The 15,310-nt window shown below is 48.4% G+C and overlaps 1 protein-coding gene across 2 annotated transcripts in view; it reads right to left on the bottom strand.

The window, feature by feature from the left end:
• GPCPD1 (glycerophosphocholine phosphodiesterase 1) overlaps window positions 1-15,310 on the bottom strand; it is a 701,876-nt gene that overhangs the window by 405,593 nt on the left and 280,973 nt on the right. For both annotated transcript variants that reach the window (XM_085612626.1, XM_085612627.1), the window contains exon 10: window positions 9,692-9,824. In XM_085612626.1, the coding sequence (XP_085468752.1) occupies window positions 9,692-9,824 (133 nt within the window). The remainder of the gene's footprint in view (window positions 1-9,691; window positions 9,825-15,310) is intronic.

The following is a 15,310-nucleotide window of genomic DNA, read 5'->3' on the forward strand; positions in this document are numbered from 1 at the left end:
GGGGAGGACCTGGTGTTGCCGTAGCCGCGTCCTCTGCCCTTTGTGCTGGAGCCATGATATCCACCCCGGGTGTTTTTATCGTAGGTGTTTTGCATGTTGCCCTTGTTGTACGTTTGCTGTGACCCCTGTCCTCTACCTGCTCCTCTATTTCCGGGGCGACGAAAGGAGCCGCTCCGAAAGGACTGCGTTTGTAGGGCCCCCATGGACTTTGCAGTGTCTGTGTCCTTTTTTATTTTCTCTAGGGTGGTGTCAACCTCCGGCCCGAATAAGTAGTCGGGGTTGACAGGTTGGTTGAGGATGTTATTTTGTACCTCCGGTTTGAATCCGGAGATTCGCAACCAGGCGTGTCGTCGCAACATGACGCTAGTGTTTATGGCTCTGGCAGCTGTATCTGCGGCATCCAGTGCACACTTGATGGATGCATTTGTGAGCAGTTGTCCCTCCCTGATGAGGATCTCTGCACCTTCTTTGAATTGGTCAGGGAGATGTTGGAGTAGTTGCTCTAATGTGTCGTAGTGCGCTCGATCGTAGCGAGCGAGGAGCGCTTGAGTATTGGCAATGCGCCATATGTTAGCTGCCTGGGCGGCAACCCGTTTGCCAGAGGTCTCTAGCACCTTGGACTCTTTGTCCGGGGGAGGAGCGTCACCTGTTGTTTGCGAGTGTGCCCTCTTGGGAGCATTCGCAACGACAATGGAATCCAGAGGTAACTGGCCTCTAATGTAAGTAGGGTCCCCAGGCGCTGATCTGTATTTCTTGTCGATCCTGGGGTTTATCACTCTTGCCCTGGTGGGTTCCTTGAAGATGTCCTTTGCTGGTTTGAGGACCCCCTTTAACATGGGCAGAGTCTTTATATTCCTCTGAGGATGCGAATGTATCCATGAGAAAGTCGTCCTCGATGGTGTCAGAGTGAAGTTGCACCCCATGATTGGCCGCAGCACGTTCAATTAGAGCGTTGAACGCGGCAGTGTCCTCTGTGGGAGATATTTTTGCTCCATAGAGTTGCGGGTCCTGTGCATCCATAGGTGCACCTGGGTCTACAGGGTCATCCCAAGCTTGATCAGGGTCCTGTTGGCCCTCAGGGTCCATCTCTCCGGGGTAGGGGACTTGGTCACCCATGTAGTCCTCCAACGCATCCGTGTCGGAGTGTGTGGGAGAGAAGGATTGTGGATCCTGGTAGGGTGAATGGAAAGGTTCGTAAAGAACTGGTTCCGAAGCCACTGGCAGCTTTCTCTTAAGTGGGATCCGGAAGGAGTCCATAGCTGGCTCAGAAGTTATTCTCTTTTTGTGGATAATCATCCTGCCGGTGTCGGCGTCGATGAGATGCGATGGAGACGTCTCCGTAGAGCGTTCGGCAGGCGTGATCATGGTGTGGGTGACCCGTGTCCTGATTTGGAACAGTTTCGGGGCCGTGGATGGTGGCAGGCCAAAAGTAATGTTGGCTGGTGCCGAAGAGGCTGTTGGAGCTTTTATTGGCTCGGAGCCCGACGTGTCCTGGAGGACCGTTTTGTTTTTGGTGCGTTGCGCAGCAACGGGTCGCACCTGGAGCGCCCTAGATTCCTTTGCGCCGACCGGTTCTGTGGAGGCGGGCGTGGACTTTTTCGGCGCCGGTGAGTCGAGTCGAGGGGCGGGAATGGCTGAAGTCGTCGATGAGTGTGGCTTTGGTGGTGCCGTCTAAGCGGTGGGAGACGCAGCAGGCAGTTTGACCTTTGGGGTCGGAGCCGATTGCGTCGGTGCCGGGAGCAGAGTAGGTTTGGTGGCACCGAAGGTCTTTTTCCGTATGTCGACTCCGACATCGGCCGCTTCAAGCTCGGCACCGAAGTCTCGTTTGTTGCGCTCGGTGCCGACGGGTTTTGCTGGCGTCGAAGGTGTGGAGGGCCTCGATCCGACCAGCGCCACTTTCGGTTTCGGTTTCAATTGAACCAATACAGCTTTTGGTTTCGGTTTCGAAGACGGGAAACCAGCCGGTTTGGGTTTGAATGGCTGCCGCTGAATGTCCGAGGCCGGGCCCGAGGGCGGGGCCGAAGAACTGCGGGATAGGTCTTGGGTAAGGCCCGAAGGCGATCCCTCGACCGGAGCCATAGACCGTTGCACTGGGATTTCCTCAGTCTGTACGGGTAGGCCTTGCTCGTCACCGGAGCTACTCTCTTCGGCCCCTAAGGCCTCATTGTAGTCTCCTACCTCGGTGTCGTCTTCATCTCTGCGAAAGAGTGTTTCGTCGACGTCTTCCGATCCGGAGTCATGTTCGGAAGCGGGACTAGAGGGTAGGTTCTCCACTTCTTCGACATCTTCGGTCTCGGCGCTGAAGATGTCGGCCGGGGCCGGTGCCGCTTGCTGCGCCTCGAGTCTCGCCGCTCGTCGATTCCGGAGAGTCTTCTTGGATCGAAATCGGGCACAGGCCATACATGTAGATTCGTTGTGATCCGGTGAAAGGCATTTGTTGCACACCGGATGGACGTCGATGTGGGGATATTTCGCATTGCATACAGGACACCGCTTGAATGGTGTCCTCGATTCCATAGTCGATGTCGGGTCGATGGTCGGGTAAGATGCGAAAAAGTTGGTTCTGGAAGTTAGTAAACTAACAAAGATACTATCGATACCGATCGGGAACAGTACCGACGCGAACTAAAGGCCTTTTGGCCTGGAAAAAGTTTTTCCTAACTTGAGTCAAGATAAGCACATCCGAACCCAATGGCGGAAAAAAACAATCTGAAGATGGAGAGGATGCCCATGCGCACTGTAGTCCAGGGGAGGAGTCACCTATCCCAGGATACTTCGAAGACTCTTCCAGGACAACAACGTGCAAACATCCGGACCCAACACTAGGCGGCGATCTATGCACAGATATGAATTCAGCAGCCCACATGCCTCGAACATAATGGAATTCTAATTCTGTAACCAAAGTAGTAGTGTGGTCTCGCTACATGGTTCAAAAGACTTATACTTAGCAGATTCTGTGCAACTTGTATGAATATTGTTAGGGTGCGCATTAAATCAGCGCAAGTATGTCCCACCATATGGCTTTCAGCTTTGTATATTGAAAAGGAAGCAGGATTCCCCTTACTACTTTTCCAGGTGACAGCAGTTTGCCTTCTAAGGTTTCTCCTGACATCATCAGGTTTAGGAAGAAGCATTTTTGTCTCCAGAGGGTACATAGCCTACTTTATGCCAGCAGCCAGAATAGAGATTAATGGCAACTCTTAAAGCTTTCATTAACAATATCTCATACTGTTTCACCCAGTTTTTTTCCAGATAAAGCTATGCCACAAAGCAAGATTTTAAAACCGTGAAAGTCAGACTCCTGCCTGCCCAGCCCTCTGGGCTCCCTTGGCTCGGGGCAGATTTATCCATTGTAATTTGTGGCCTCTCTTTCCGCCACATGGCTTTGGCTGACAGTATGTGAATTATTTCACAACGGCAACACCAACATCGTTCAAACCACATTCAGTTAATTAAATGAGCAAGTGTGCTAACTGAGCTTTCACCATTCAGCAATGTCGGAATTAAATGAGGGCACACCTGTGGTTGCCCGAGCGGATTTGAACATTGGTGTACGGCAGCATTTTGATCCTGTGGGCATTCAACTTGCAACTTAGCTGAAAGGAATATGCTACTTACCAGTATGCATCTGTTCTTGGCATGTAGAGCTGCAGAGCCACACACTTAGGATATGATCGCCATCTGGTGTTGGGCTCGGATGATTGCAGGTTGTTGTAGTCTTCGGAAGAAGCCTTTTGGTCACGAGATAGGGGACTCCTCCTCTGGACAACAGTGCGCATGGGCATCCACTCCATCCTCAGATTGTTTTTCGCCATGATGGGAAATGATGGTGTATAAGAATAAAGAGAAAGGATGTCCATGTGTAGTGTCTAATTAAGAATGCTGGAACAGATACAGGTCCCGGGGAGGCGGGTGGGCGTGTGTGGCTCTGCAGCTCTACATGCCAAGAACAGATGCATACTGGTAAGTAGCATATTCTGTTCGAGGCATATGAGCTGCAGATCACACACTTAGGATAGACTATATAGCAGTGTCTCCCCTAGCGGTGGTCACCTGTATCCGTTGCAGCAGTTTGGAATAGAGTTTTTAGGACAGCTTGGCCTACTGAGGCTTGTTGTTTGGATTGCACATCAACACAGTAATGTTTAGTGAAGGTGTGTGTGGTAGACCATGTGGCTGCTTTGCAGATATCTTCTAAGGGAATGTTCCCTAAGAATTCCATGGAAGCCCCTATTTTACACGTGGAGTGCGCCCTAGGGGGAACTGTAAGGTGCGTTTAGCTTTTTGGTAACATATTTGGATACATTTAACTATCCACCTGGCTATACCCGATTTGGAAATGGGGTTGCCTTTATGTGGTGGAGTGAAGGCAACAAACAGCTGTTTGGTTTTGCGAATAGGTTTGGTTCTGTCGATGTAATAAAGCAAGGCTCTTTTAACATCCAAGGTAGGAAGTGCTCTCTCAGCTACTGAGTCTGGATTAGGGAAGAAGACTGGTAGCTCGACTGATTGGTTAAGATGGAAAGGGAAAATGACTTTAGGGAGGAATTTCGGGTGTGTCCCAAGAACCACTTTGTTACGATGTAGTTGCAGGAATGGTTCTTCAAGAGTTAAGGCTTGTATTTCACTTACCCTTCGCAGGGATGTGATTGCGATAAGGAAAGCCACTTTCCATGTTAGGAACTGCAGTTCGCATTTATTCATAGGTTCAAATGGAGGACCCATGAGCCGTGTTAGAACAATATTTAGATTCCACACTGGGGAAGGTGGTAATCTTGGAGGAATGATCCTTTTGAGACCTTCCATAAAGGCTTTGATGGCTGGTACCTTAAATAGAGACAGGTGTTGTCTATTTTGTAAGTAAGCTGCTAAGGCTGCTAGGTGTAGACGTATGGAGGAATACGCTAAATTACATGTTTGCAAGTATAGTAGATAGCAAATAATGTTTTGGATGGAAGCATCCAGTGGACGTACATCATTGTTAGTGCAGTAAATGGCAAATCTTTTCCATTTTGCAGCATAACACGCCCTAGTAGTAGGTCTTCTAGCTTCTTTCATGATATTCATACAGTCTGGTGGGAGGTTCAGGTAACCAAACTCTAAGACTTCAGGAGCCAGATTGCCAAGTTCAGTGTCTGGGGATCTGGGTGTCTGATTTCTCCATGGTTCTGGGTTAATAGTGCCGGGGAAAGGCGCAATTTTTGATGTGGAACTAGCGATAGTTCCAGAAGTGTCGTGAACCAGGGTTGACGTGCCCAAGTGGGAGCTATTAGGATCAGTTTTAGTGACTGTTGTTTGAGCTTGCGTACCACAAATGGAATGAGTAGGAGAGGCGAAAAAGCGTACGCAAATCTGCCTGACCAGTTCATCCATATTGCATTGCCCTTCGACTGTGGGTGTGGAAACCTGGCGGCGAAGGTTGGGCATTTTGCGTTTTCGTGCGTGGCGAACAGGTCTATGTCGGGTTGGCCCCATTTTTGGAAGAATGGGAATAGGACTTTGGGGTGTAATTCCCATTCGTGGATTTGCTGTGTCTGACGACTTAGGAGATCGGCAACCTGGTTGTGAACCCCTGGAGGGTGTTCCGCTAGCAGGTAGATGTTTTGGGGAATTGCCCATCTCCAGATGTTCTGTGCGAGTTGGGACAGTTGAACAGAATGTGTCCCCCCTGCTTTTGTATGTAATACATTGTCGTCATGTTGTCTGTGCGGATGAGGACAGTTTTGTTCTTTAGATGTACTTGAAAGGATTTCAGTGCTAGGAACACCGCTAGAAGTTCTAGGTGATTGATATGGAGCAGTTTTTGTCGAGTGGTCCATCTGCCCTGAGTGATGTGTTGAAGGAGGTGGGCTCCCCACCCTGTGAGAGATGCGTCGGTGGTCAGCACTACTTGTGGAAGAGGCTCTAGGAACGGTCGCCCTTTGGACAGGTTGATGGTGTTCCACCATTTCAGTGAACGAAGTGAGCGACTGTCCACCAACACCAGATCGGTAAGTTGTCCTTGAGCCTGGTTCCACTGTTGTGGTAGACACTCTTGCAAGGGACGCATTTGAAGTCGTGCGTGGGGTACGATGGAGATGCATGACACCATCATGCCTAACAGTTGCATAAACACTCTTGCTGGAAGAGAGTGTTGAGTTTGAAATTTTAAGATGAGGTTTTGTATGTTGGCTATCCTGGCTGTGCTGGGGTGAGCTATGACCTTGGACGTATTTATGGTGGCTCCCAGATATTGATGTATGTGGGAGGGTTGTAGTTGAGATTTGGGATAGTTGATGGTAAATCCCAAGTTGTGTAGGGTTTGAATAGTGCAGTGAGTGTGGAGAACGCATTTGTCTTAAGTATTGGCTTTTATGAGCCAATCGTCAAGATACGGGAAGACATGGATTTGTTGTCTCCTGAGGTGCGCTGCCACTACTGCTAAGCATTTGGTGAATACCCTGGGTGCAGTCGTTACTCCGAATGGGAGGACTGTAAACCGATAGTGCTGTCCGTCTACAACAAATCTTAGATACTTCCTGTAAGCGGGATGCATGGGGATGTGAAAGTATGCGTCCTTGAGGTCCAATGTGGCAAGGAAGTCGCCTTGTTGAAGTAGTGGGAGGACTTGTTGGAGAGTGATCATATGGAAGTGATCTGAGTGTATGTACCGGTTTAGTAGTCTGAGGTAGAGTATGGGTCTTAAAGTCTCGTCCTTTTTGGGAATTAGGAAGTATAGAGAATATACTCCTGTACCCTGATGTTGGAGTGGAACTGGTTCTATTGCGTGTTTTTGAAGCAAGGACTTTCCTGTTTGAGGAGTGTAAGATGGTGTGGTGACATTGGACGGTGTTTGGGTGGTATGTGTGGGGGGGGTGTTTGTGAGTTCGAGGCAGTAGCCAGACAGGATAATTTGTCTTACCCACTTGTCTGTTGTGATGGAATTCCAGACAGGTAGGAGTCTGCCCCCGACCGGAGTTGAATGGTCTGGGGGGAATGGGGGCAAGTCACTGTTTAGTGGCTGGAGAGGTGCGGGTGTTGGTGTTGCCCCGTCCTCGGCCCTTGGTATTGTTTCCCCTGTATCCTCCTCTAAAATATCCTCTGTTAGGGGATGTTTGTGCGGAGGTTTTGAAAGTGGAAGAGGTGTCTGTTCCCACATTTTTGGAGGCTCCCCTATAAAAGGACCGTCAAAAGGAGCCTCGGGGTTGTGGAGACTGTAATGCTCCCATTGATTTGGCAGTCTCGTTATCTTTCTTCATTTTCTCTAGTGCAGTGTCGACTGCTGGTCCAAATAGTTGCTCCTGATTGAATGGTTGAGCAAGAATGGTTGTTTGTACTTCCGGCTTAAAGCCGGAAATACGTAGCCATGCGTGGCGTCTAAGTAATACGCTTGTGTTGACCGCCCTAGAGGCAGTGTCCGCTGCGTCTAGTGCACATTTGATTGAGGCATTAGATATCAGTTTTCCCTTTTGGATGAGGTCATTGGCCTGGGATTTGTTCTGATCAGGCAGGTGTTGTAAAAGATCTTCTAGCTGATCATAATGAGCCCTATCATATCGGGCTAATAGGGCTTATGTGTTGGCAATACGCCAGTGGTTAGCAGCTTGTGCTGCAACCCTCTTGCCCGAGGCCTCTAAGAGCTTGGACTCTGTCTGGGGGCGGTGTGTCTCCTGTTGTTTGGGAGTTAGCCCGCTTTCTTGCGTTTGAAACGACTAAAGAGCCTAGAGGGAGCTGTGCCTTAATGTACGCGGGATCCTGTGGGGCCGGTCTATATTTTTTTTCAATGCGGGGGTTAAGAACCCTAGCTCTAACAGGGCCTTCAAAAACCTCAGTGGCGTGTTTTATCACTCCCTTAATCATGGGCAAGATCTGAACTGATTTTTGCGACTGCTCAAATGTGTCGAGGAGAAAGTCCTCTTCAGGTGTATCTGAGTGCATGGTGACGCCATGGAACAGTGCCGCTCTGTTTATCAGCTGTCCAAACCCTAAATGGTCATCAGGAGGGGAGGGTTTGGAGGGGTATGTAGTGGGATCAGGAATATCAGGTAAAGGGTAAGCCCAATCATCTAAGGGTGCCGTATCCGGGAGTGTGAAAGGATCATTACGATCAGTAGGATCATTAAGGTCATCCGGGTCCCCCCTCCCCCTAAATCATCATCATCATCCTGCGGAGGTGGTGTATGTGAAGGAGATGGTAGAGGAGAAGGAGGTGGGGGCAGAGGGGGTGGGATGAGAGGTAATACAGGAGAGGAAGGACGAATGGGTGAGGTGGCAAAGTCCTTCTTCTTTACGGGAGCTGGAGGAGGTGTTGTGTCCAGCTTCCTTTTCTTGTATGGCACAGCGGTGACATGTCCGGTTTTTGGATTGATATAAATCCTTTTTTGCGTGGGATCCGGGCGAAAACGTTCTTCATTGTCCGAAAGTGGCTTTGGCGCCGACTTTTTCGGTTCCGATCTGTGTTTTAGGTGATCGGTAGAGTCTTTGTGGACTTTTTTCGGTACCGAGGATGGTTTCGGTGCCAAAGAACGTTTTGGTGCCGGTGGAGATTTCGGCCTCGATGGTCTCAGGGCCTGCTTTGGTGTCGAGAGGGGTTGAGTCTTCGGTGCCGAAGGTATTGTGGGCACAATAACATGAGGTTTGCTCAAGCCCGAGCCACCTGCAGGCTTATATTTCTTTGGTGCCGGGCCCGAGGGCGGGGCTTCTGAAGACGATTTTCGGTCGCGACTGGGGCCAGCTTGCGGAGTCTTGACCAATGTCTTTTTTGGGGAGGTTGGGGTAGGGGTACTGGTACTCACTCGTTGACCCGGAGTGATGAGGTCATCAGAATCTTCCGCTTCGGATACGATTTGGAGGTCTTCGGAGTCGTCTTCCGGGACATCCTGAGCAAAGATGTCCTCTGGTTCTGGAGCTGGTCTGGCAATGATATGGCGTCGAGCTCTTCGGTCCCGGATGGTTTTCTTGGAACAGAATGCGGCGCAGGCTGGACAGTTGGATTTGTTATGTTCCGGCGAGAGGCACAGGTTGCAGACCTCGTGGTGGTCACTGTGGGGGAACTTTGCTCCACATTGGGGGCATTTTTTAAAAGGTGTCCTTTCCATGAGCCGTATCCGGAACCGGTCCGATTGGACTTCGACGTCGAGTTGTAAATGTTGTTGGTTTAGAAAGCTGGATTTTCAGAAGTTTTCACCCGGAGTGGAAAAGTTCATCCGAACCCAATGGCGGAAAAAAACAATCTGAGGATGGAGTGGATGCCCATGCGCACTGTTGTCCAGAGGAGGAGTCACCTATCTCGTGACCAAAAGGCTTCTTCCGAAGACAACAACAACCTGCAATCATCCGAGCCCAACACCAGATGGCGATCTTATCCCAAGTGTGTGATCTGCAGCTCATATGCCTCGAACCATTAGTTTTCTATGGGAATTTCACTGACATTTGTATCAGCGAAATTAAGCATAGGGAGTTTGGAATTTTTTGGTCCGAACCTTTTTGTATCAACTAGAAAGCACAAAGTTCAGTCTAAAACATATAGTGGAGGTCTGTTAACTAGTGAACACACAGAATACCCACAAATTGCACGCTAATCCAGTGAAAATTAAAAATCATTTAGTTATTCAAGAACGTAAGGTTACAGTGCACTTAAGAACTGCAAATCACATTAAACTATTGTTCACTAGTTCATGCACAGCATATGAATGTTTGAATAATAACTTACTGTGTGGTTGTGGTTGAGTTTCCTGCACCTCTATGTCCAACATCTAAAGGTGTTCTTGGCTTCCAGTATTTTGAAAATGAACTGCTCATATCACAACTATAGTTCTTTATTGGTTTGATAACAATGAAGTCAACTATAAATGGAAATAACTTGGTTTAGTGCCACAATATTTTATTTTGCTATCCTGAATTAGTTTCCTTTGCACTTAACATAGGCTGGATAGCTGAAGTATATAGTATGCACCTTATCTATTTCTAAGTAATGTGACTAAGGACTGGACGGCTGGTTTTGATTTCTAGCAAGCATTAGTAGCATAAATATGAACTTTTTGCAAAAGAAATATGTAAACACTTAAAAGATTTCCACCACTAACGCACTGCAGCGACAAACAGCAAAATAAAAACAAATATACAGCATTTACAAGAGATGTTTCAGAACGGAGTATGATCTCCTTATCGCCATTACTAGACTACAAATACCTATACCAAGAAGTGTCAGTGACTGGACAGGCGGTTCCTGTGCTCTGTGCATCATTGAGCGCAGGTACCACCTCCGACCCCATAAAAAAAGTTCATAGGATTTTATTGAATTGCATAAACATATTACCAGTAAACATAAAATGTTCTTGTTAAATCATTCACATTTTAAAAGGTTCAGTCAAACATTTCCAACATTTTAGCTATCAAATCAAAAAAATATGTATACCATTCAAAGTGTCTGTGACCATTTCCTTTCTCTACTAGTACAAAAATCACTGCCAAGAGCGGCACTTTATTTGAATCTGCCAGTTACGGACTTCAAGCTTATGTCTTGTTTCTGCATTAATGGCAAAGTCCCACTTGTGCAACTGGGACTGGCAATATATTTATTGCCATAGCAATGAATGGCATCCCTTATTTCCCTTTTCCACTAGTCTCTAGTTTTAGATTCTTATTGACTTAATAAACACGGGTTGGTTAGTTTTTATGTGCAGAAATGCATGGACTCTTATCTGTCGCTTTAACAATTTTTAAAAAAGATTTTTAGGGGTTTAATATGCTAGAGTTTTAAGACTATGATCCAATATTAGATCCTATTTTAAATCTAAGCTGTGATGGCCCAACATTTTAGTCACGAAAAAGGTTTTGGTCTTCAAGGGTGCAAAACAGAAAGGCACTGACATTTCACAATATTTAATAACTAGAAGGATAAGAGTATTTTCATTTTATTGAGGGCAACGGAGGCGAGAAACCTCCAAGATCTTTCTCCATACTATAAAACAAACGATTTGCAGTACTGACAAACATCAGAGTGTGACAATTTACCTTTCAACCCTATGAAAAAATATTTTTGCAGCTTCTATCTCCCCATCATTGCAAATGATCACCAAGAAGACGAATTTGCAATCATTAGCTCTTAAGCTTTTAGCAGGGTGACCAGTTCAAATAAGCAATTGCCAAACAGCCATTAAAAACCGTTTAGCCCGTTCATGACTTTGGACGGTTAGCTCTGGTTATGTGTTTTTCTGAAAATATTCTTCTCAAATTAAAGTCGTTGGTAAGATAATCCAATAACCTTTCTTCACTATACCACATAAACTATGCTTTTGCCACTTTTGGGTACAACATACATCAGCGACGCTGATTTGGAATTATTTTTGTGACTAGAAATACGTCAGGACTGGAGGACAGGATGATGAATTCTTAAAATGTTACAACTGGTTGCAAAGTAGAACAATTCACAATAAACCCCAACAACCTTTGGGAAATACAAACGATCTGATACTCCAATCCACTCAAAGCCTACACACCAACAGTCTGGATGCTCTACTCTGTCTCTTGAATGTATTTGGTATCAGTGTCGATTTTAATTAGTTTGAAGGTGTCAGACTTTTGTTGTCAGTTTAGTTGTTGAGTTTTAACCGAGGAATTTAGTTCAGTGATGTAAGTCGATCACCTGTCCAATGGGAACTGGTACCTCAGGCAGAATTTGTGCATTGGTGGAAACCCACAGTCTGCTTGATTTTGAAATGAAGTCTCTTGGTCTTTCTTTCCCCATATGGTTCTTCTCACACTGGGAGCAAGATTTAGCCTGACAAGTGCTGTGAACCTAACTGAATCCCTGAGGTAAGGCAAGTTGTCGGGAAGCTCAAGTAGGTCAGCAATATCTGCCGCCAGCATATCTGGGGTGTAAATGTCTAAATTCTCCCAGGCAAGTGTCTAGCGGTGATACTTCTGAAGGCATCCCATCATTAAGTGAGTCAGGTGAAATCCTTTGAGGATGGATTTTCCACCACCATTGATCCATTGGTCCAGCACGCTGTAAAAACGCCTTACATGATGCCATAAACCTATGGTGGACAGAGGAAGATCAAATTAGAGTAAAGCTCAGCTTTTACAGTCTTACAGCGTAGCTTGCCATGAGTGTATGCTTAGATCACAAATACGAGTTGCTGAACGGAGCAGACCTCACTCACAATTAGTGGCATGATTCCTCATTGGGCTCTACATCCAGACATTGGTTCTGTCCCGAGGGGCTTAACCACTCGAATGGGAGCACATAACATTTTGTGGTAGGGATTGGAGGTACCTATGTTATTGGAAATACAATTGTCTTGGAAAAAAAGTGTATATTTTATTGCCTTTGGGTTTGTTTTTGAAGACCGGAATACCTATACCTTTGTGAAAGGGAAGTTAGTATCCCACCATTCTAGTTCTTAGTCGACATGTTGCAACATTTTAAAGTCATTTAAATGGTTTGATTGGGCCCTTGTGACTAATTTTTTTTTAAACAAACTTTATTGCAAGTTTATTACAATAAGATAGTAAACATCTCAATGACTACAACAAGTTGGGCCGTGCCTAAATAAACCATCCCCTCTAGGGCCCCTGTCCAGTTCCCCCGACCCAATTCCACAATATCGATATCTCTCTGCCATCCCCATCATAAGACAGGGTCATTCCTTGGACCCCCATGTCTCTATCCCATCCTACCCCTGCGATATCAAAGCCCCCTAGAAGGAGCATCACTACCCCGATCCCCGTTTCCCCCGTCGGCCCTGCAACCCCATCTCTTCGTCAACAGTGTCAGGTTAGGCACGGCCTATAGTCCCATCTAGGGTATCCAGGCAAAAGTGTCCTACGAGGCCTCGCTGCAAGCCTCCACAATAAGTAACAAGGTAACAAAACCCCCTCTGCCCACCCCCAGCCCCTCCAATTCCCCCCCCACTGCCAGACATGTCGCACCCTCCGCTAACTTTCAGCATCACTAATGAGCCCCGCTGATTGGACCACTGGTATCGTACTGTCAGGGGGCGAACAAACAGTAGTTGCCACTCAAACCCGCCATCCTCCAACCCTGCCGCCCGCTCGGGAAGGGCCGGTCAGCCCTGCGTGTGTTCTAGTGGTGTCGTGAGGGAGATCAGTCAGGGTCAGCTGCCGATGTCTTAAGCAGGTCCACCAACGCCACCCACGCTCTGGCTGCAGTCAACATTTTGTCATTATCGGCTCTCTGGGCCATTTGAAGTCTGAGAGTCCCCTCGCAGTCGGCCCACTTTGTAAATTCTCGCAGCCAGCGCACAGCGTTGGGTGTCGTGGCCGCTTTCCAATGACTGGTAATTTCTCGCTTAGCTAGGACTAGTCCCAAGTCAATAAATTTACTAGTCACCTTGTTACGGGCAGTGTGGGGAAACCAGTGAAGTAAGCAAAACCCCGGGGTCTGATCAATGCTCCTATCCGTCGTGTCGCCCAATTTAGCCGTTACCTCCCCCAATACTCATGCAATAATGGGCACTCCCAAAACATATGCAAAAACTCAGCATTTTCTGATTGGCAGCGGGGGCAGACAGTGCGTGATCCAAAAAATTCATTAAATTTTGTGCGGGGTGAGGTACGCCCTCTGAAAGACATAAAACTGAATCAGCTGAAATCTCGCATTTCTAGAGCATTTCCACGCCCGCTCCATCAGATCTTCCCACGGTCTCTCCTCAATAGGCATCCCAAGGTCCGCCTCCCATTTGGTCCGTAGCCTCTCCAAAGGGGACCTAAGCTCCTGAGTAAGATGCCTGTAGAGGTAGGTTACCGCTTTAAATCATCCCCGCTGCATATACCACATATTGACAGGGGAGAGAGGTCGGGGGCTCCTCCATCCCCCTCTTCCAGTGCTTCCGGATAGCTGCCGATACTGCCGCATGTAAAAGAAAGTCCTGTCGGGGCAGGTCGAACCGCTCCAAGAGGTCCTGGTAAGGCAAAAGCACGCCATCCTCATAGAGGTCTCCAATAGTGGTGACCCCCATTTCCTCCCAAACTTCGCAGTCGCTGCCAATCCCCCCCATGTGGTAGAGCCTCGCAGACCCTCAACGGGATCCCCGGGGCATACGGAGGATCTTAGCCCTCCTGCTCGCCTGATTCCAGCACTGTCGCATCACCCACAGTTCCCTCGGGGTCTCCCGCTCCCGTAGGGGAAGCTGGAGAAGCGTCCAAGAGAGCCGATGCAGGTCCGGACCCAAGCCCCCGCGGTCCTCCTCCAGCTGCAGTGCCCTGGCCATCCATTTAGTAAACCATTGAAATTGGGCTGCATGGTAATAGGCCTCGAAGTCAGGGGTTGCAAATCCCGCCTCCAGTCTAGGGCGCTGCATGGTAGTAAGCGCCACTCTGCGCCTCCCAGGCCCCCATAAAAATCCCGAAGCCATAGCGTGGAGCTGGGTGAAATACTTTCGCGGTATCCATAGGGGGAGGGAGCCAAAGTAATACAGAAAGCGTGGTAGGGTGACCATCTTTAACAGTGCCACCCTTCCCGCCACTGAAAGGGGAAGGGTCCCCCAGAATTCAAAATTGCTCTTGGCGGTCCGCATCGCCCTTCCGATATTCCCTTCCAGTAGGTCAGAGGGCTCGTGATAGATTCGGGCCCCTAGATAAGTCAGGCAACTGCTTTCACACCTCACATCCGAAACACCTGGAGGTGCCCCTCTACCACCCTGAATAGGGAAAAGGCACGTCTTATCCCAGTAGACCTTGAGACCTGCCACCCGGCCCAGTCTGCCCAATAGCTCTCGGGCCCCCCGCGGCTCATCAGCATTGTCGAGGACATTAGTAGATCATCCGCGTACAGGGCGATGCAATGAACCTGGCCGCCCCCATCCAATTCCCGGAAACAACGTCCCAATCGGGCATGCACCGCCAGGGGTTCTATCGCCAGCGCAAACAGGAGGGGAGACAGTGGACATCCCTACCTCGTCCCCCTGCCAACACTGCAGGCCTCTGATATCACCCCCCCCCGTGCGAACCCTGGCAGTCGAGAGGTGGTATAATATCCTCGTCCAGTCCACAAATCCCTCGCCCAGACCGAACGCCCTAAGAACTCGAAACAAGTACGGCCACTCCAAGCTATCGAATGCCTTCTCCATGTCAATCGATAAAACACAAGCCTCTTCCCCGAAGTACACTGAATTATGAAGCAATTGACATAAGCGGCGAACATTCATGGCCGTATTCCGGGAAGGAATAAACCCGGCCTGATCCGTGTGGACCAGAGTGGTCATGTGGGTCAGGAGGCGGCCGGCCAGAATACTGCTCAAAATCTTGTAATCAAGATTAAGCATTGCGAGGGGGGGATAAGCAGCACGATCCCACGCTGGTTTGT

The sequence above is a fragment of the Triturus cristatus genome, chromosome 6 (assembly GCF_964204655.1).
Source record: "Triturus cristatus chromosome 6, aTriCri1.1, whole genome shotgun sequence".
In the NCBI taxonomy this organism is placed as follows: Eukaryota; Metazoa; Chordata; class Amphibia; order Caudata; family Salamandridae; genus Triturus; species Triturus cristatus.